Source organism: Ahaetulla prasina, chromosome 4 (genome assembly GCF_028640845.1).
Source record: "Ahaetulla prasina isolate Xishuangbanna chromosome 4, ASM2864084v1, whole genome shotgun sequence".
Taxonomy (NCBI): domain Eukaryota; kingdom Metazoa; phylum Chordata; class Lepidosauria; order Squamata; family Colubridae; genus Ahaetulla; species Ahaetulla prasina.
In genome coordinates this window covers 41,949,823-41,970,443 of record NC_080542.1, presented here as the reverse complement: position 1 = coordinate 41,970,443, position 20,621 = coordinate 41,949,823, and the positions used below count along the sequence as shown (strand labels likewise).

At 40.8% G+C, this 20,621-nt stretch overlaps 1 protein-coding gene across 1 annotated transcript in view; it reads left to right on the top strand.

The window, feature by feature from the left end:
- The window catches only part of HAP1 (huntingtin associated protein 1), a 321,391-nt gene that overhangs the window by 171,179 nt on the left and 129,591 nt on the right, over window positions 1–20,621 (top strand). Inside the window, exon 17 of the mRNA XM_058182688.1 lies at window positions 2,405–2,483. Coding sequence (XP_058038671.1) covers window positions 2,405–2,483 — 79 coding nt within the window. The remainder of the gene's footprint in view (window positions 1–2,404; window positions 2,484–20,621) is intronic.

Below are 20,621 nucleotides of genomic sequence, written 5' to 3'. Positions count from 1 at the left end.
ACAGAACCCCTATACCCCACCCCAAAATCTAGGACTCACTGATTGTCTTTATGGAGCTTGTAATGTATGTTCTTCAGTACTTACTGCCCAGAGCTGCTGGATTTATACTTCCTCTCTTTTGCCTTGGGGGCAATGTTGTGATGTAATCATTGTCTCTATGACCTTTTCAGCCCAAGGATGTGTGGGAGGGTAAATAGGAAAGAGTTGGTGGGAGCAAGTCACTACTTACCTATCAGCTAAGTTCAAAATATAATGAAGTTCCTTCCTCCCACATCAAGAAGCTTCCTTGTTTTCCCTGGAGAAGATGTTTGCTTTGTAATTCTGGGAATTTTCTTTTTTGCATCGAAATACTCGAAATTTAAGAGATGATGTTCCAAGCTCAGATATGACACCTCAGATATGACATCATTTTCCACAGTGGAATGGCTCCTTCCCACCCTTCCCTAAATATTAATGATTGCCCATTTTTGATTTAGGAAAAGGTTTCGATAGCATTAGTTTTTTAGTTTGTTAGCTTTCCATTTTCATCTTTCTGAGGACAGGATCAGCTGAAGTCTCAGTATTGAAAGTCAGCATCACAAATTTCCTTTCAGTTAGTTTGCAGAAAAGCAGAGAGGTTGGCAGTGAAGTCTGCAAAAAATATAGTGGGTTAAAATCTTGGAACATCATATCTTAAGTTTCGAGTTTTCTTTACACAAAGCCTATTTCAGTTGCAAAAAAGAAAAAAAAATGAAACATTTGGAACCTATAGATTATTTATTTATTTACTTGTATCCTGCCTTTATTTTTTGATAAATAACTCAAGGGAGCAAGCATATCCAACACACCTTTCTCCTCCTTTATTCCCCAGAACAACAACCCTCTGAGGTGGGTTGGGTGGAGAGAAAATGAGTGGCCCAAAATAACACAGCTGGTTTTCATGGCTAACATATAAAGGGTGAACCAGAAGTCAGGCCTCATAGGCCAATCACAATATGTTTTATTATTTATTTATTAAAGTTTTATGATAGCCATCTGTCCTATTAGGGGTCTCTAGCTGGCTTATAGACTATAAACAAATAGAATTAAAATATGTTAAAATGTTAAAACCACACAGATTAAAATTTTAAAAACTATCGAAAACTCAAAATTAAGAGACAGATAGCACTAGGGATAAGGTGATCTTACCTTATAATGTACCTATCGATATTTTTAAAGGTAAAACGTTCCAGTCTTAGGAATGCTCAAACGTCTTGTGCCAGAATAGTAAGGAAGTTCTTAGAAGAAAATATACATTATATTTAATGTAATTTAGTCAATGTGACCTAGTTTTTAGTGCCCTAGGAATATATGTGTGAATATGTTTGTAAAAATATATATTAGTCACTGAAGAAATGGAAAGAAAGGTGCTGAATAGCCAGTCATTGCCTGTCTGTGGCCTTAGTGACCCCCCCCCCCAATTGGTAGTAATCTTAGGAGCCTCTATAGGATTAATAAATGGGCCAGAGCTTTTCTGCCTCCACCATCTTTTTCTATCAGGTACCAAGAAGGAAATATCTTCCTCCTGGACACCAAGATCAGGTACCTGATTTTAGAAAGCAGGTGCTGCTGCACTCATGGCATGGCTGAGGAATTTTGGGAAATGTAGTCCCCAGACACTTGAAGGGGGCCAGGTTAGAGAAGGCGACCCTCTTGTAGCTCAGGAGACTGCTAAAAATAGGGTGTTACGGCTGACACAGAATTCACATGCTGTGCTAGTTCCAACCCTCCTTTTGTTCTGCAGAAGGCCCAATTAAAAATAAAATGGTGGTGAATTGGGCTTTAAAGGGTCAGAGTCTGTAGCTCTCAGCCAGCCTGGGCACAACGGGAGGCAGCCACTACCCATATGAATTGCCAGGAGCCTGCCTCAATTACCTCAAAGGGAACCAAAAAATACCTTTTTAAAAATGCTGTTATAATTCGGAAAGAGGGAACTCAGTCAAGCCCCAAAATATTAGGGCAACTCTCTTTTCCTATTCACCAGCAGGAGCAATTTGTGGAAATGGAGCACAAGGCCACATCCTGCAAAGCTTTCCTTTACTTAGCAGACTGAATGGAAGAGGGCGGAGCCAGCCAATTTCTCCATTTGGTTTGCTCCATTATGTGCTCCTTTCTTATTTTATATAGAAAATTAGTATTTTCAGGGCCCAGGTAATCACGGGCATCTGCACCTAGTGGAGAAAATACCATATAATTTAGATATTGTTCTAAAGAGTTTCTGTGAAAGAAACTTCCCAGTTGCCAGAATTTCCAGCCCGCACAGAGGCTATTGCAGAACAAATCAAGGTGGATAGGGATGTATGTTTGCAATTAAGCACCAAACATATTAAAGCCTTTAGACTAAATACTTGTGTGTTTTTTTCTTCCTACTCTTCCTCCTCCTTAGTCTTTATAATACAGATTTGCTGTCTTGTGGGCCCTGCACAGGGCTGAGCCGATCTTCCCCTCCTCAGTCCCACTTTAAGGCAGGGGTCTCCAACCTTGGCAACTTTAAGCCTGGCGGACTTCAACTCCCAGAATTCCCCAGCCAGCTTTGTTAGCTAGGTTCTGGGAATTGAAGTCTGCCAGGCTTAAAGTTGCCACCGTTGGAGACCCCTGCCTTAAGGAACAACGCAGGCAGGAGAAGAAAGAGAAGGCGCTTGGACTGGTGACTCTACTGTCAAAGCAAGGCATTTCTGCACAGAGCCAAGGACTGGCACTTGTATCCTTGCCCTGGGTTATTAGGGATCCAACCCCCTCCTCTTGCTTTTCTTCTCCCTTGGTTTCACCATGGCACTACCACTTGGATAGTTATGCTGACTTGACTTCAGGACTGCATCCACTGCAACACAAAAAACCTGAGAAGAGTCCGAATAGCATCTTCAGCTTGAACTAGTAGAGAAACTGCAGCAACTGGGCCTCGATAAGGTGCTGGCTAGAGGGGAAACATCATACCTAACCTTACATCAGCAGGAACTTCACCAAGGAAAAAAATGCAGTTCTGGACTTGGAAACCAGCAAGATCCAGTGGACCCTTAATAAAAATGAAGGGGGTCTTTGTGTGTCCTATTGCCTGCTTCAAGAAAGCTGGACAAAACTCAGTTGTACAGCTAGAACACTGGGTGTACTGGATTGAGGAGCACTTAAGTTCTGCTTAGAGCACTGCTTTCCTCACTACTTGTGAATCACTGTTGTTGGTATGTCTATTACAGGAATACATTGCATCTTCATTCTTCAATTTCTTTTGCCCTCCTTCTCTCCTCCCCACTGCTGATGGAACATTTCTGTCAAATTACAGTTTTCAGATTGGTGTCTAGTCATATCCCCAATCCCAAACCCATTTCTTCTGCCTTTTTTTTTTTTTAATTGCTTTTTTCTAACAAACAAAAAAGAAAATACATTATTGCACCCTTGTGCTATACATAAAAAAAGGAAGATTTGGGTCTTCGGATATGTCCTCATGATTGCCAAAATCCACGTTCTCGAGGTACAGGTACCGAAGCGTCCAATTTTCCAAGCGCATAGTCCACGAATGGTTTCCAAGTCTTCCAGAAAATATCTTCTTTATACACACCACTTCTAATTTTAATATCACATGTCATTTTATCATTTAAGGCTAATTTCCACATTTCAGAATTCCACTCTTCTATTCTAAAAATCACATCTAATTTCCAATATCTAGCTATTATAATTCTACCTATTATAATCATAATTCTAATCAATTCTTTTTCATATTTTGTTAATTCTATTTCCTTAATTACCAACAATAATATAGTTTCCACTCTCAATATTATTACTTTCCCCATCATTTCAAATATCATTTTCTCCAATTGTTGCCAAAACTTTTTAACCTTATCACATTTATACCACATATGTTCATAAGTCCCCAATTCCATCTCACATCTCCAACATTTTTTACTAATTTTTTTATCCATTTGTGACAATCTTACTGGAGTCAAATACCATTTCCAAACAACTTTATAATTATGCTCTTTAATCCTTATAGATAAAGTTCTCATAATTCTACTATTCCAATTCACATTCCAATCTGACTCTGGTATTTCAATATTAAGATCTTTTTCCCAATTTGTCCTCATCACTCTTTGTAATTTTTCATCAGAGTTTATAATCTTATAAACCCTACTAACGAGTCCCTTTAGCCCAATTTCATCTTTCATAATCCGAGATACTAAATATTCAAATTCAGTTTCACATCTATTTATCGAATAGTTTTCCCTTAATTTTTTTGTCCATTTTTCTATCTGTATTTTTTCAAACCAACTTAACCCTAATTTTTCAATAATTTCTTTATTCCTCCTTTCATTTTCCAAAACTTTTATCCAATCTCTAATAGTTTCTATATTTTCCTCTTTAATCACTTCATTACATCTTATATTGTTTTAATCGGCCAATTTTCCAATTGTCTTCCCAAAAGATTATATCCGAATTAAAATTTTAACAAATTTATTCCACATTTTTACTTAATCCTTTAACCAATAACTTCTAATTACACATTTTAAATTTGCTTTATCTAAAACCACCTTGATCCAAATTTCTATATCCCTTAACTTTAAGTCTCTCCAATAGTTATCTCCACCTTTAAATATTTTTACCACTATCCGGATACCATACGCACAGTAATAATTAAATAATTTGGGGATTCCTAATCCACCTTCCTTTTGATTTTGATACCACATTTTCTTCACTAATCTAGGTCTTTTCCACCATTACAAAATTTGTCCAATTTTTCTGATATCCTTCAATATCTTTCTCTGTCAAATTTAGCGGTAGCATCTCGAATAAAAATTAAACTTGGGCAGCAACATCATCTTACACATTGCAATTCTACCAAACCAAGACAACTTTAACATTTTATATTTATCTATCTTCTTCTCAATTTCATTAATCACCACATCATAATTAAGTTTTTTCAATTCTTTAACCTTGAGTGAAAGCACTATACCCAAATATTTCAATGTGTTTTTAATCCTTATCCCAAATTGCTCTTGCATATTCTCAGACTCATTACCATTACTATCCATCAATAATTCTGACTTTGACCAATTTACTTTCAATCCTGTCATTTCCTCAAATTCTATCAAATGCTTATATATCTTTTTCAGGTCTTTCTCTACATTTTTCAAAATAATTAAAGTATCATCCGCATACAAATTTATCTTATACCCCTTATATCCTTCTAATTCTTCATCTTTTTCTATCATTTTTGTCAATATTTCCATAGCCAATAAAAATAATGTTGGGGACAAGGGACATCCTTGTCTCGTACCTGCTTCTAATTTTATCTCTTCAGTTAATATTCCATTCACCTTCACTCTTGCACTGCTTTTTTGATACAATTTTGAAATAACATGTATAAACTTATTACCAAAGCCTAAAGCCTCCACAATTACTTTAATAGTTTCCCATTGTACGGAATCAAAAGCTTTAAAAATATCCAATGATACTATACCTATTTTATCACCGTTATGTTCAGCTACATCTATAATATTTAGTACTCTTCTAACAATATCACTCATATATCTACCCTTCACGAAACCTACTTGATTATAACTTATATATCTATCAATAAATCTATTTAATCTATTACTTATAATAGCAGTAAATATCTTTGCATCCTGATTAATTAAAGAAATGGGCCGATAGGACTCAATCCGTTCTAAATCTTTATCTGGCTTAGGAATTAGGGATATCACCGTTCTATTCCATGACAAAGGTACTTCTCCACCATGTAATATTCCGTTAAATAATTTTTGCAATCTTGGTATTATTAATTCTTTAAATTCTTTATAGAACTCAGCAGGTAATCCATCCTCACCTGGAGCTTTCCCTAATTTTATTTTTTGTATAACTCTATTAATCTCATCTTGAGTTATGTCTTCTTCCATCAATTCCTTATATGTTTGATCAATTTTCACCACATACTTTTCTAAATAGCTTTGCAATTTTCCCCGATTAATTGGTTTCTTTGAATATAGATTCTGAAAAAAATTTCTAACCACTACACATTTCTCTAATTTTTTATAACATCTTATACCTCTATCATCTATCAAAGCTCCAATTTCTCTCTTCTCTTTTATTTTTCGCCATCTTTGCCAATAACTTAGAATTTCTGTTACTAAATTCAAAAATTTCTATTTAAATGTCTCAAATTTCTTTTTACTAACTCTGTATCTTCTTCTATCATTTTATTTCTTAACATATTAAGCTCCTGAAGAATTTTTTTTTCTTTAGTAAGCAAAAATTGATTTTCCAATTCTTTAATCTGATTTTTATCTCTTTCCATTTTATTTTTATAATTTTTATATTTCCTACTTGATAATTTAATACTCTCCCCTCTAAACACCGCTTTCATCGCATCCCAAACAATTTCAAATTTAACCTCCCCGTTATCATTTAGTCTCCAACTTTCCTCCAATTTTTTAAGTATCCATTTTTTATCCTTTTCATTTTTATACAGTTTCTCCTCATATCTCCAATAACTTCTTTTTTTCTCAAAATTAAAATCTAAATCCACCATAACTTCTGCATGATCAGAATCTTTAAAAATTTCCACATTTACCTTATCCACATTATTCAATAAGTCTTTAGAAAGAAAAATATAATCAATTCTAGAATATGTATTATATATCTTAGAGAAAAAAGTATATACTCTTTCAATTCCTTTGACCTCTCTCCACATCCACCACGCCGTTTGAAGCATCCACGTATTTAAAATCCCCATTTTATTTGCTCCTCCACAGCGGGTGGGGTTAGTACTATCTATTTTATCTCTGATTAATTAAAATCCCCAGCCACAATTACTTTCCTACACTTTCATTCTCCAAAATTTTGTTATTTTTCAAGAAATTCTCTTTGTTTCTCATTCGGTAAATATAAATTAACAAGTGTCACTTTTTCCTCATTAAGATTTCCAACAATTATTACATATCTTCCATCCTCATCCAAAATTACCTGATGTTTTTCAAAATACACCCTATCTGATATCAGTGTTGCAACTCCTCTAGTTTTTGAAGTTCCAAATGCTTTTTCATATATTTGCATACCTTTTATATACATTCTATTTGAATCTTCAGATTTCTGATGGGTTTCTTGTAGAAATAAAATATCTGGTAAATCTCTTTTAATCTTAAATTCCAATCTTCTTCTTTTAATCTGATTCCCTGTGCCCTTCACATTCCATGACATTATTTTTATGACTCCCATTTAAAATATAAATTTTTCAATCCTATCCCCACCTCTTCCTTTCTGTGCCCAAAACCCAACATTAAACTCCCATATAACCAACATTTAACATAAAGAAAACGATAAGAAAACCAAAACAAGACAAAAAACAAGACAAACAATAAAATACAAACAATCTTCTTCCCCCACATCCTCGTCGGTTTCGCCTCTATAAAGAGAATGGGGGAGAGGGGACGTGCCAATGTCCGGGCCACTTCTTTCGGGCTGTCTATTTAAATTCATCACTCAAGAAAAAAGATAGTGATGGCTCTCTCCCGCATTCGGCTTCGTATTTTCCAAGACTCTTATCTGCTTCTTCTCCTACTGTATCCTCACGACTTTTCTTCTGTTCAACCAACACAGGTGATATTTCTTTCCTCTTTAACCCTTTAGGGTCTTGCCCCCCAATAGCCCCTTTTTCTTCTTCTGGAGTTGATGTTTCCGCGTGTATTCCACCCATCTTAAGCATTTGATCTTTTATCTCCATTAAATCCTCCACCTCAATCAGTCCAAGCTCCCGTAAATATAATATTGCATCTATGTCTGGAGTAATTGTACGCATCCTTCCTTTATAAAAAAATTTCAATTGTTGTGGTGGCCTCCAATTATATTTAATTCCATTATCTCTCAAAACTTTTGTAATTGGTTTTAAAAAAAATCTCCATGCCCTTTCTTCTCTTGATATATCCGGGAAGACTTGAATAGTCTTCCCTTCAAACTTCAAAGCATCTCCCATCTCTCTCACCTTGGCCATAACTTCCAGCTTGTCACCGAGATTTGCGAACCTGACAAGCACATTCCTGTTGGAGCCATTTTGCCTTCTATATCCAATTCTAAAAACACTTGCCAGATCTGCTATTGTAAACGTAAGTTGCGTGTCAAGATCATTAATCCATTTTAAAACCCGCTGTTTCAAATTGTCCTCCTTTTCTTCTGGAATCCCTCGGATAACCAAATTATATTTCCTCATCTCTTCTTCCAGGAGACAAATTCTCTTGTCTTGCTGCTCATTTTTATAAAATATTTCACCAATTTGCCGATCCACTTTTGCCTCATGTACATGGATCTGCTCAAGTTCATCTTTAATAATTATCATTTCCTCTTTGCTTTGCAAAATTTTCATTCATTTCTTGTTTCATTTTTTTTCATTTCCAATGTCATTTCCAATGTCATATTATCCATACGCTCTGATAGTCCTGCTATTTTTTCCCCAATTTTATTTAAAGCTGCAGCAACTTGCTGCGTTTCTGAAAGTTGTTGAGTCATTTTAAAAAGTCTTAAATTTTTTTTTTCCAAACTAGTATTTCAAACCACTTTTGCAGAGGGTCTTAATGAAGATCAAGGGACAGCAATCTTTTAATTGAAGCTGAAGCGGCTTATTTTGCACTCGTTATCTCTCAGTAGCTTGTGACTCATAGTCACTCCACAAAAAAACACAGATACCTCACAGCTTTTAAACAATAATCAGTGCCATTTTTTCTCCATGTCAGCAAAGGAAAAAGAAAAAAAATATATAAGAAATTTACTGCTTCATTCCAACTTAAACTTCGGGAAAAAGTCCTCTTTTGTTATCTGTGATATAAACAAGCTATTAATTTCCTCACAGAAGAAAAAAAAAATTGTCCGCCCAGTAAAATCCTACTGCTGCCGGTCAAGTCCAACACAAAAGATCGATTTAATCTTCAGTTAAATTCTTCTCATTGACAAATTCAGTCTTTAATATTCACTCCTTGACCTCAGCAATAAAACGATAGTTATAATAGGAAGAGCAAAAGACAACAATTTATTCCAAACTTATCGTGTCTGCCAGTCGGCTAGGTCACCCCCACGCTGTAAAAACTCCTTAATTCAAGCAGTTTCAGATGACCTACCAGTTTTAAATTCAGTCTGCTGGGCTGTTAACACTTTCACTTCATGATTTATTAACTTTCATCCGTAACGGTGCATTCCAAACACATAGATCCTCATAAATCTTCATTAATAAGCCCTGTGAAGTGAAGGAAAGGTCCTTACCCCACCACGGTCATGGCCACGCCCACCATTTCTTCTGCCTTTTGTTGTCAATCTTATTCTACTAAAATTGCACAAGTCACAGAGCCTTTTGGGCTAGGAAGCATGGGGCAAAAGGAGGGAGAAAACTCTTGAACTTCCCAGATAGAAATGGCAATGGATAGACTGAGCATTGGAAGCAGCAGCTGGAGTAGATTGTTGGGGGCAATAAGTTGACTTTGTATATAACATACAAATGGATGAAGACTATTGCTTGACATAGTGTAAGCCGCCCTGAGTCTTCGGAGAAGGGTGGGATATAAATGCAAATAAAATTTTAAAAAAATTTAAATTTAAATTTAAAATTTAAATTTAAAATGAGAAGCAAAGATTAGGATTTGTTTTCATCTGTCTCTGTACTCTTTATATTTCTCAGTTTCTACAGGGATGGCAGGTTAAATAGAAATTTTGGTGGGAAGTTTTATTTTATTGTGAGGAATTGATTGAGACATTCCTTCATCCTCTTTTACTACCAATGCTGGTATCCTTGACCTTTGTTAACTGTGACATGGTGTCTGGGTCTTCATCTTGATGAAACCTGTTGAGATTTATCCTCTTAAAGACCTAATCATAGTTTATTATAAAAAATATTGATGAGGCTTTGGTTGTGGTTGTATTATACTTCTGAAATGAAGTGGCTGTTGCTTTCTCTTTGGTGTCTTAGACTTTTGTTTGGAAATGTAGAATTTCCTGTTTCTTAAAAAAAAATCCAGCACTTTGTTTCTCCTTCCAATCTACTGTACCAGCTGGATCCATATTTATGTTTCATTGAAACTAAAACAGGAATAGGTCTTGTTCCTCCCAATTACTCCTGAATGACTATTCTCATTCTTTTCAGAGTTAAGCCAAGTTTGCAATGCCTTCCACATGTGTTGTGTTTTTCTTTCTTCTCTTGAAAAGAATGCCTGCATTTTTCCATTTATGAATGTTATATTAAAAAGCCAACCTCATCCCTCCTGGACTTGTCTAATTCTGTACTCCTTGCATGCTTGTATATGTGTGCTTCACAAAATGCCATTTGCACTCCTTTTCCGAAGGCCAGTTTGCACTCTTCGACATTTACAGTTCTTCTCTTGTAACTTGGCAAAATTAAATCATGGTGCTGCTTTCCTGGCCAGTCTCCTGAGCTTTTGTCTACATACACACATTCAAACATGTACACACTTCATCTGTTTAGAAAGCAGAGCTAGATCATGTACCTCGCTCGTTAATATAGCTTAATTTATTTAACTTAGTGCTAAAACCACTCATTGTTACTTATAAATCATGGTGTCTGGTCTGGAAGCCATCTTTTGCGTTAGATCTTCAGGCCTGCCATATTTAATACTGTGGGAAACTGGGAGGGGGGGTTGTATGAAGCAGGGTGATATATAGTCATAATAACATTCCTTTCTCAGAGAGTCAAGGACATTTTGCCCGGTACCTGGAGGGCTGGAAATTGGAGGTATCTCCAGTTGGGACATTGTTTTGGTTGGACCATGTGATAGATGTGGGTGCTGTGCAGGGATTTAGACTTTTCTTTGGGTGGGGAAAACCTGGAAACTTTCAGATCTGGGTTTTCCCACATGTGCCAATATGACATCTCTAATAAAATGGAGCTTTGAGGAACTTCAAGCCTTGGAGCCATTTTTTCTTGGGGGTGTTACTTGGAACCCTGACACATAGTTTATTGCAAGTCAATATTATTCTTGAAAGGATTAGAGCATGTACAGAGTGTACCTAATTCAACTTTTGATATTCCTTGCTTCTGAGGTGAGCTCCATTGTAGCCTAATGTGCCAACTGCAAAGATAAAGCTTCCAGGCTAATTGCCAAATAGCCTTGCCTGTAATTTAAAATGTGTATTCTCAACAACCTAATGTGAGATAGCATTTCCTAACAAAACTCTGGGCTATATGCCAGAAAATATATTCCTTTTATCTTTCTGAGGTCCTTTGTTTCAGAGTGCTGAGAAATCATGAGGTTTGCATGAACTAATGGATATGGTTATATTTCTAATACTATGACAATCTCTGCAAGTTGTGTAAACTATAAGAAGTTCAAGAAAAGGTTTTCTTGTGCGGCTTTTGCTTTTTCTCTCTCTGCCTGCTCTGTTTAAGCCAGGAGATTAAAAGAAAATGCCTGGCTTTAATCTTGATCAATAATAAAGCTGAATATCAGTGGCCTCGTGTTCAGAGTCTCATTGGGATTTATCAGATTCTGAGCTGCATCAAAAAAAAAACCACAAAAAACCCCTTACATTCTGAATCATGCTTACAAATTATTGTTAAACGAATTAGGGCATAAGATGAGTAGTAAACTGTGGTATCCTCTTTTGGTACAAGTAGCTTTGAAATTTGCAGGTAGGAGGAGTGATCGTAGAGATAAGATAAAAAGCAAATATGTTGATCACAGCCTCCTATCCTGGACACTTCAGGCTTTGGGCATTCAGATAATAATAATAATAATAATAATAATAATAATAATAATAATAATAATAATAATAATAGTAGTAGTAGTAGTAGTAGTAGTAGTAGTAGTAGTAGTAGTAGTAGTAATAGTAATGAGTTGGAAGGGAGTTGGAGGTCTTCTAGTCCAACCCCCTGCCCAGGCAGGAAACCCTACACCATCTCAGACAAATGGTTATCCAACATTTTCTTAAAAATTTCCAGTGTTGGAGCATTCACAATTTCTGCAGGCAAGTTGTTCCACTGATTAATTGTTTTAACTGTCAGGAAATTTTTCCTTAGTTCTAAGTTGCTTCTCTCCTTTATTAGTTTCCACCCATTGCTTCTTGTTCTACCCTCAAGTGCTTTGGAGAATAGTTTGACTCCCTCTTCTTTGTGGCAACCCCTGAGATATTGGAACATAGCTATCATGTCTCCCCTGACAGATGAATGTCAGAAAAACCCTTCTGTAGTGGGAAAGAGCATAATATTGAGGTAAAATATATAACTTCTTCCAAATATGTCGCAAAGACTCCTTTTTCTTTAAAAGACAGCTGGACATTTTTTTCTTTGAGGAAGAAAAATGTTTCCCTTCTCATCCAAGAAGCTTCATCCATTTTGATGATGGGGGAGAGGAATGACAGGTAATGACAGTTGAGACTGGATAGTGGGTGGGTGGGGGGAGATGGAAGGATTGGTTCTGATTGGAGGGTGGTAGTGGGGGATGGAAAGATCATATTTCTTTGCAGTCAACTGATCTATCTTTAGGACCCTCTGATCCATCTATGTTAGAACTGAACACCCCTCCCTCAACAAAGGGAGAGGAATAAGGCACTGCCTATCTCCAGTTTACAATGCAGCCCTTGCAGCTGTCCCAAGAACTTTACACAACCAGTAGCACTCTGTCTCACGTGACCCTGAGGGCACAACACCCACCCCCTCAAAATGGCCTCAACAGCTCTCATAGAATGCTAACAACCAGATGACTGCAAAAAAATACAATCTTTTCACCTTCCCTCCCTCACCATCCTATCAGAACTATCCTTCCATTCCCTCACCTTCAACCTCAACTTTCAGTACTATCCTTACATCCCCAGGCCGTCAGAACTGATAAAGCTTCTTATTTATTTATTTATTTATTTATTTATTAAATTTGTATACCGCCCTTCTCCCGAAGGACTCAGGGCGGTTCACAGCCAAGTAAAATAGACAATATATAAATACAATTTAAAATACACTTAAAAAACTTATTAAAATTGGCCATAATTAAAATTTAAAACTAAAACCCATTTAAAAACCCATAAATTTAAAAACTAACCCAGGCCAGCGCAAATAAATAGGTAAGTTTTAAGCTCATGAAAGGTCGGAGGTTCGAAGTTGACGAAGTCCTGGGGAGGTCTTCCAGAGGCGGGAGCCCCACAGAGAAGGCTTCCTTCCTGCGTCGCCAGACGACACTGTCGCACGGCACCCTGAGAGTCCCTCTCTGTGAGAGCGCACGGGTCGGTGAGAGGTATTCGGTAGCAGCGGTCCCGTAAATAGCCCGGCCCTATGCCATGGAGCGCTTTTAAAGACGTTCACCAAATTGAAGCGCACCCGAAAGCCACAGGCAGCCAGTGCAGCCTGCGCAGGATAGGTGTCATTCGGAGCCCCGAGGGCTCCCTCTATCACGCAGCTGCATTCTGGACTAACTGTAGCCTCGGATGCCCCTCAAGGGAGCCCCATGTAGAGAGCATTGCAGTAATCCAGGACGAGACGTCACAGCGTGAGTGACCGTGCATAGGCATCCCGGTCTAGAAAGGCGCAACTGGCGCCAGGCGAACCTGGTGGAAAGCTCTCCTGGAGACGGCCGTCAGGTGTTCATCAAAAGACAGCCGTTCATCCAGGAGAACGCCCAAATTGCGCACCCTCCATCGGGGCCAATGACTCGCTCCCGACAGTCAGCCGTGGACTCAGCTGACTGTACCGGATGCCGGCATCCACAGCCACTCTGTCTTGGAGGGATTGAGCTTGAGCCTGTTGCTCCCCATCCAGACCCGCACGGCTTCCAAACACCGGGACAGCATTGATAGCTTCATTGGGGTGGCCCGGTGTGGAAAAGCACAGCTGAGTGTCATCAGCGTACAGCTGGTACCTCACACGAAACCACTGATGATCTCACCCAGCTTCATTACAGATGTTGAACAGAAGGCGAGGATCGACGCGCACCCCACAAGTGAGGCGCCGGGTCGACCTCTGCCCCCGTCAACACCGCGACCGGTCGAGAGATAGAGGAGAACCACCGATAAACGGTGCCTCCCACTCCCAACAACCGGCGCAGCAGGATACCATGGTCGATGGTATCAAAAGCCGCTGAGAGGTCTAATAGGACCAGGGCAGAGGAACAACCTCATCCCTGGCCCTCCAGAGATCATCCACCAACGCCACCAAAGCCGCTCAGTGCTGTAACCGGCCGGAAACCGGACTGAACGGGTCTAGATAGACAGTTTCTCCAGGTGCAGGGGAAACTGATATGCCACCATATTTCTAACCTTCGCCGGCCGGTTGAGACCGGACGATAATTACCTAAAACAGCCGGGTCCAGGAAGGCTTTTGAGGAGGGGTTTCACCACCGCCTTTCAAGGCGGCCGGAAAGACTCCTCCAACAAGGAAGCACTCAGAATCCCCTGAGCCAGCCTCGTCACCTCCCGAGTGGCCAGCACCAGCCAGGAGGGCACGGGTCCAGTAAACACGTGGTGGCATTCAGTCTACCCAGCAACCTGTCCATGTCCTCGGAGTCACAGGGTCAAACTCATCCCAGACAACATCACCAAGACCGCCTCGACGCCCCATCCGAATCGCCACAATTTTGGTCCAGACCGCCCTGTTGAACGATTTTATCGTATAGATAATTAAACTCTCAGCACGCCCCTGCATATCCCGCCCCCCTGGTGAAGGAGGAGCGGTCACCCAAACAGCAGCTGGGCGGTTATCTGTCGACGAATGAGGGAGGAGGCGAAACGCCTCCTCAGTGCCACTAGGTAGGTCCTAGTATAGGATCTAACTAGTGTCCGATCAGCCTCTGAACGGCTGGACCTCCAGGAACTCTCTAGGCTTCTCCGCGCTTCATCTCTCAGCCCTCGGAGAACCAAGGAGCCGGTTGGGATCTGCGCCGGGTCAGAGGTCGCAAAGGCACGACACGGTTCAGCCCCAGCCGCAGCCCGCTCCCAGGCTGCAGCTAGTTCCTCTGCCGTGCCGTGAGCCAGACCTCAGGAAGTGGCCCAAGCTCCTGAAACCTCTCTGGGTCCATCAGGCGCCTGGGACGGTACCAACGTAATGGTTCCGCCTCCCCTGTGTTGGGTAGCGGTCAGAAAGTCCAGGCGAAGGAGAGAGTGATCTGACCATGACAAAGGTTCAATGACTATTTCCTTTAAGTCCAGATCTCTCAACCACTGACCAGAGACAAAAATCAGGTCCAGTGTGCCTCCCCCGATGTGAGTGGGGCCATCCACTACTTGAGTCAGGTCCAAGGCCGTCATGGAAGCCAAGAACTCCCGAGCTACCGTCGATGACGAGCCAGCAGATGGCAGATTAAAGTCCCCCATGACTAAAAGTCTGGAGGTCTCCACTGCCACCCCGGCAAGCACCTCTAGAAGTTGGATGAAAAGCGAAATGTTTTCTTCTTTTTCCTCAGGGAAAAAACAATCCAGTTGCCATTTGAAAAAAAAAAAAAAAGCACATTTAAGACAACTTTTAGGACAATTTTAAATTTAAATTTTAAACTTTTAATGGTACTTTTATTGGGTATTTTTATGGTCAATCGACGGTTTTAATTTGGCCTTTTATTGAATAAGTTTTTTAATTGTTATTTTAATATGTATATTAATTGTTTTAATGATCTTAACACCCTGAGTCCTTCAGAGAAGGTACAGAAGTTTGATAAATAAATAAATAAATAAATAAATAAAATAAATAAACTATGACCTGGATGACTGAGAGTCTCCACAGAGTTCTTACATATACATTTTTGATTCTGATCAAGGTGATTCTGATATTTTAGTCCAACCTGTCTAGAAAATGCCACACCAGCGGCGGTTGGATAGACAATAAGGGTTATATAGTTGCATTATCTCTCCACCGGCAGAATAGATAAAATGAAGGAGACTGAGTAGATGCAATTGCTTGATCTAGCCAACAGAGGGCTGTAAAGATTCATTGCTGAATCTTTAATCCTTAGCTCCAATCTCTCTGGATTAAATTGACTTGGAATTGTGTACTCCCAAATATGACTAAGTTCTCTCTTTGATTACTCTCTATGTGAGGGATCCCAGTTAGCCATAGGAGACTCACTGCGTGTAGCACATTTGTTCACACAGAGAATAAGTTTTGTCCCGTGGAATCTGTCCCTAAAAGTGCATTTTCATTTTCATTGCATCATATCAGTACATTAAAGGTAGCTACATGGGATTTGAATTGTGGGTCTCACGTGGAATCTACCCACCATGTGTGGCAAAGCATTCTTTAAATCATGAGATCCCATCTAAGATTAATCACCATTCTGTGAGGACAGTTGAATTGGAGCTAGAACCTGAGTTGTGTTCAGGGGCTCTTGATGGGTTGAGATGATTTACTTTAATAATAATTTACCTTTTCTCCAAATGTTCCTCCAAGAACAGCTGGAATGAGAGGGGGAATCCCTTGCACAGCTATACTTCATCAAGAGGTCTCCATCAGCCACTTTCCAAGAATGCTGAACTCAGGGCTAATATCCTGAAGCTTTTCACTGCCTGAAAGTACATATATTGTAGAGGCATTTACAGCCGACTTCGGGGAAGGAATGAATAAGACATTAAGGGAAGATGACACTCTCCTGAGACAAAGGAAGATGGCACAAGGAAAGAAAACCTTAAAATTACTTTCAAAAACTCAGTGTGGTTTAGTAGTTAAGACACCAATTTATATCCCAGGAGACTTGAGTTCTAGTCGTACCTGAAAGCCAGCTGAGTGACTTTGGGTCAGATTCTAACTCTCAGCCCAATCCACAGGGTTGTGGTTGTGGAGAAAATAGGATGGGAAGAAGTATTAGTTATGTTCACTGCATTGTGTTTTTTTATAAACAGTAATAAAAAAGGGTATAAAAATCAAGTAAAATAACCCTACTTTGATTTTGTTTGATACAAGAGCACACCAAGAGAAACTTGGAAAGTTTCTCCCTTATGACAATAAAGAATATTTCTGGAATCCCTGCTGTGCCTGCTTCTTGACCTCACCTACCTTGAAGGGCTGCACATGCATGAAATGTTTTACTAAGCTTGATTTAAAAAGGAAGTACAGGTAGTCCTCCACTTACAATAGTTCATTTAGTGACTGTTCAAAGTTACAATGGCACTGAAAAAAGTGAGTTATGACCATTTTTCATAGTTACGACCTTTCCAGCTTCCCCATGACCATGATCAAAATTCCTATGCTTGACAACTGGTTCATAATTATTACCGTTACTGTATCCCAAGATCATGTGATCCCCTTTTGCAACCTTCTGACAAGCAAAGTCAGTGGAGAAGCCAAATTTATCAACTGCAGTGATTCAATTAACAACTGAGGCAAGAAAAGTCATAAAATGGGACAAAATTCACTTAACAAATGTTTCACTTAACCACAGGAATTTTGGGTTCAATTGTGGTCATAAGGCGAGGACTACCTCAAACCACCTTAGGAATCATCAGTAACAGCGTCAATACTCTAGCCTTAATTCCAACTGGGTTTGCTGATTCCATTCAGACAGATATTGCTCACCTGCCTCCCAGTATCTAAAAAACGAGCCCCTGTTCCCTGTCATACCTGCCTGGCCCTTTTCCCAACGTTTCAGAGGATCAATCTCCTCAGAGAAAGGATGTCGCAGTTCCCAGCATTCAGAAGCCCCGTCTCCATCCTGTCTCAGGTACAGTAATTAGCAGGTCCACTGCTTAGTGGAAAACTCCATCAGACCGGTCGAATGTTCCCATTCCCTGCACCCTCCTGAGGATGTTAATGATGATGGCGCTGAAGTGAAGAAAACACGGGGCTCAACGTTTTGGTTGTTTCAGGCATAAATACAACAGGCCTGATTGATTTGTCTACACAGAATTTTCAGATGGGGGTTTGAACAAAAGAATGGCATGTCAGGAAGCCAGTCTCTTGTTTCTCCTTCCTGCCTTGCCTCAACATGCTCAGCTACTTAACTTCTCTGTGTTCTGGCTTTCTGTAATGCACTAAGCCAGGAGTACCCAATCTCCAGTCCACAGAGGGCATGCGCATGAAACCATCTCTTCTCCCACCACTGCCACTACCATTGTCAGTCCGCAGAGCTGGAAAGGTTGGGGACCACGGCATTAAGGTATAAAGAAGTGTTTTTCAAAGTTGGCAACTTTAAGATGTGTGGACTTCAGCTCCCAGAATGCTGGCTGGGAGAATATTGGGAGCTGAAGTTCACAAATCTTAAAAATTGTCAGGTTTGAAAAACACAGCTACAAGCTAAATAAACAAGCTGTGTTTATATCAGCTGGCTCACATTTAACAAACTTAACACTAAGATTAGTATGCTGTGGAAATATTGCCACTAAGGGTGCTCTGTGCATGTACCCATAATGTGAAAGTTCTGGGATCTCAAGGCACAAGCTGGCAGATGGATGACTCAGCAGCTCCTGAAGGATTGGGGTCACTCATAAGAATACTGTTGAAAGCGTATTGTATATCCTGAAGCTGTGATATGTGGAGGGGCTATTTATTTGCAAAATGTCTGTCATGATTACATGGCTAGTATCTCTGTGAACATGGATACCTGATACTAGAAATCCTAGGACTAGCTTCTCAAGAGATTTAATTCCAATTATTTTAAAAATAGCTGTGCTTAGTTAAGTTTAAGTTAAATTGTTGACACTCTCTTGATTGATAATATGTGGTTTTTATTAGTGGGATAGTTATTTTTATAGGAAAAAGCTGTACCTCACATTTTCCTTGTCATGAAACTAGTTAATAATGAACACGGCACGACTGAGGAACTGGTCGCGGCATGGGAACAGGCCGCGGCCGGGGCCTTGGACCGTGTCGCGCCTATGGCTCTGACCCGGAGATCTCACCGCCCTGGTTCTCCGAGGCTGAGGAGATGAAACGCCGGAGAAGACGCCTGGAGAGCACCTGGAGGTCCAGTCGCCCGAACTGATCGACACTAGTTAGGTCCTATTCTAGGACCTACCTAGTGGCAATGAGGGAAGCGAGGCGCCCACGCCCACCCTCATTGCGCCGGCAGATAATCGCCTGCCGCTTGTTTCGGGTCACCCGCCTTCCTACATCAGGAGGTGCGGATGACCTTGCAGGACGAGCCGAGAGTTTAGCGTTATCTATACGATAAAATCGCCAGCTGAGGGACGGTCTGGATCGAATTTGGGATGATCCAAGCGAGGGAGAGGCACGCCTTGTTGAGTCCATTTGGGATGAGTTCGACCCTGTGGCTCCCGAGGACGTGGACAGGTTGTTGGGGAGGCTTCACGGCACGACATGTTTACTGGACCTGCCCTTCCTGGCTGGTACTGGCCACTCAGGAGGTGACACGAGGCTGGCTCCAGAGGATTATCAACGCTTTGTTGGAAGGGTTTTCCTGCCGCCTTGAAAGAGGCGGTGAGACCCTCCTTAAGAAGCCTCCTGACCCAGCTGTTTGGGTAATTATCGCCCAGTTCCAACCTTCGCTGAAGGTTGTAGAGAGTGCCGTGGCGACAGCCACCCCAATACCTGGATGAAGACGCCTATCTAGACCTGCTCCAGTCCGCCCGACCCGGATACAGCACGGAGACAGCTTTGGTCGCATTGGTGGATGATCTCTGAGGGCTCGGGACAGGGGTTATTCCTCTGCCCTGGTCCTATTAGACCTCTCAGCGGCTCGATACCATCGACTATGGTATCTTGCTGCGCCGGTTGGGGGATTGGGAGTGGAGGCACCGATATCGGTGGTTCTCCTCCTATCTCTGACCGTCGCAGACGGTGTTGACAGGGGGCAGAGGTCGACCGCGAGGGGCCTCACTTGTGGGGTCCTCAGGGGTCGATCTCGCCCTTCTGTTCAACATCTACATGAAACCGCTGGGTGAGATCATCAGTGGTTTGGGGTGAGATACCAGCAGTACGCTGATGACACTCAGCTGTACTTTTCCACCCGACCACCCCAATGAAGTTGTTGAAGTGCTGTCCCGGTGTTTGGAAGCCGACGGGTCTGGATGGGAGAAACAGGCTCAAGCTTAATCCTCCAAGACGGAGTGGCTCAGTCAGCTGCAGCAGCGCTGGCTGTTGGTGGCGAGTTATTGGCCCCAAAGGATAGGGTGCGAACTTAGGTGTCCTCCTGACGATCGGCTGTCGCTTGAAGATCATTTGACGGCCGTCCAGGGGGCCTTCCACCAGGTTCGCCTGGTTCGCAGTTGCGCCTTCCTTGATCTCGCTTGGATTACTGTAATGCTCTCACATGGGGCTCCCTTGAAGTGCGCCGGAGGCTTCAGTTAGTCCAGAATGCAGCTGCTGTTATAGAGGAGCACGTTAGCTCCCATGTAACACCGATCCTGCGCAGGCTGCACTGGCTGCCATGGCTTAGGACCTGGTGCATACGCCTACTGCTACCACATACAGAGAGGGACTCCCCAGACACTCTGGAATGAGCTTCCCGGGTTTACGCCAAATACCTGACCTTCGACATTTCGCCGAACTAAAACACATCTTTTATTCAATACTGGCTAAATTAGTTTTAAGGGAAATTTTATTAATTTTAAATGGGGTTTTTAGTATGGAACAAATGGTTACAGTTTATACACATCTGATATCATGTTTGTAGGGCAGATTGCCCTCTTCTTGTATGGATTTTAATTGCCTGCAATTCTGTCACTAATTTGTTTCTTTCCTTTAGTTTTTGTTTTCT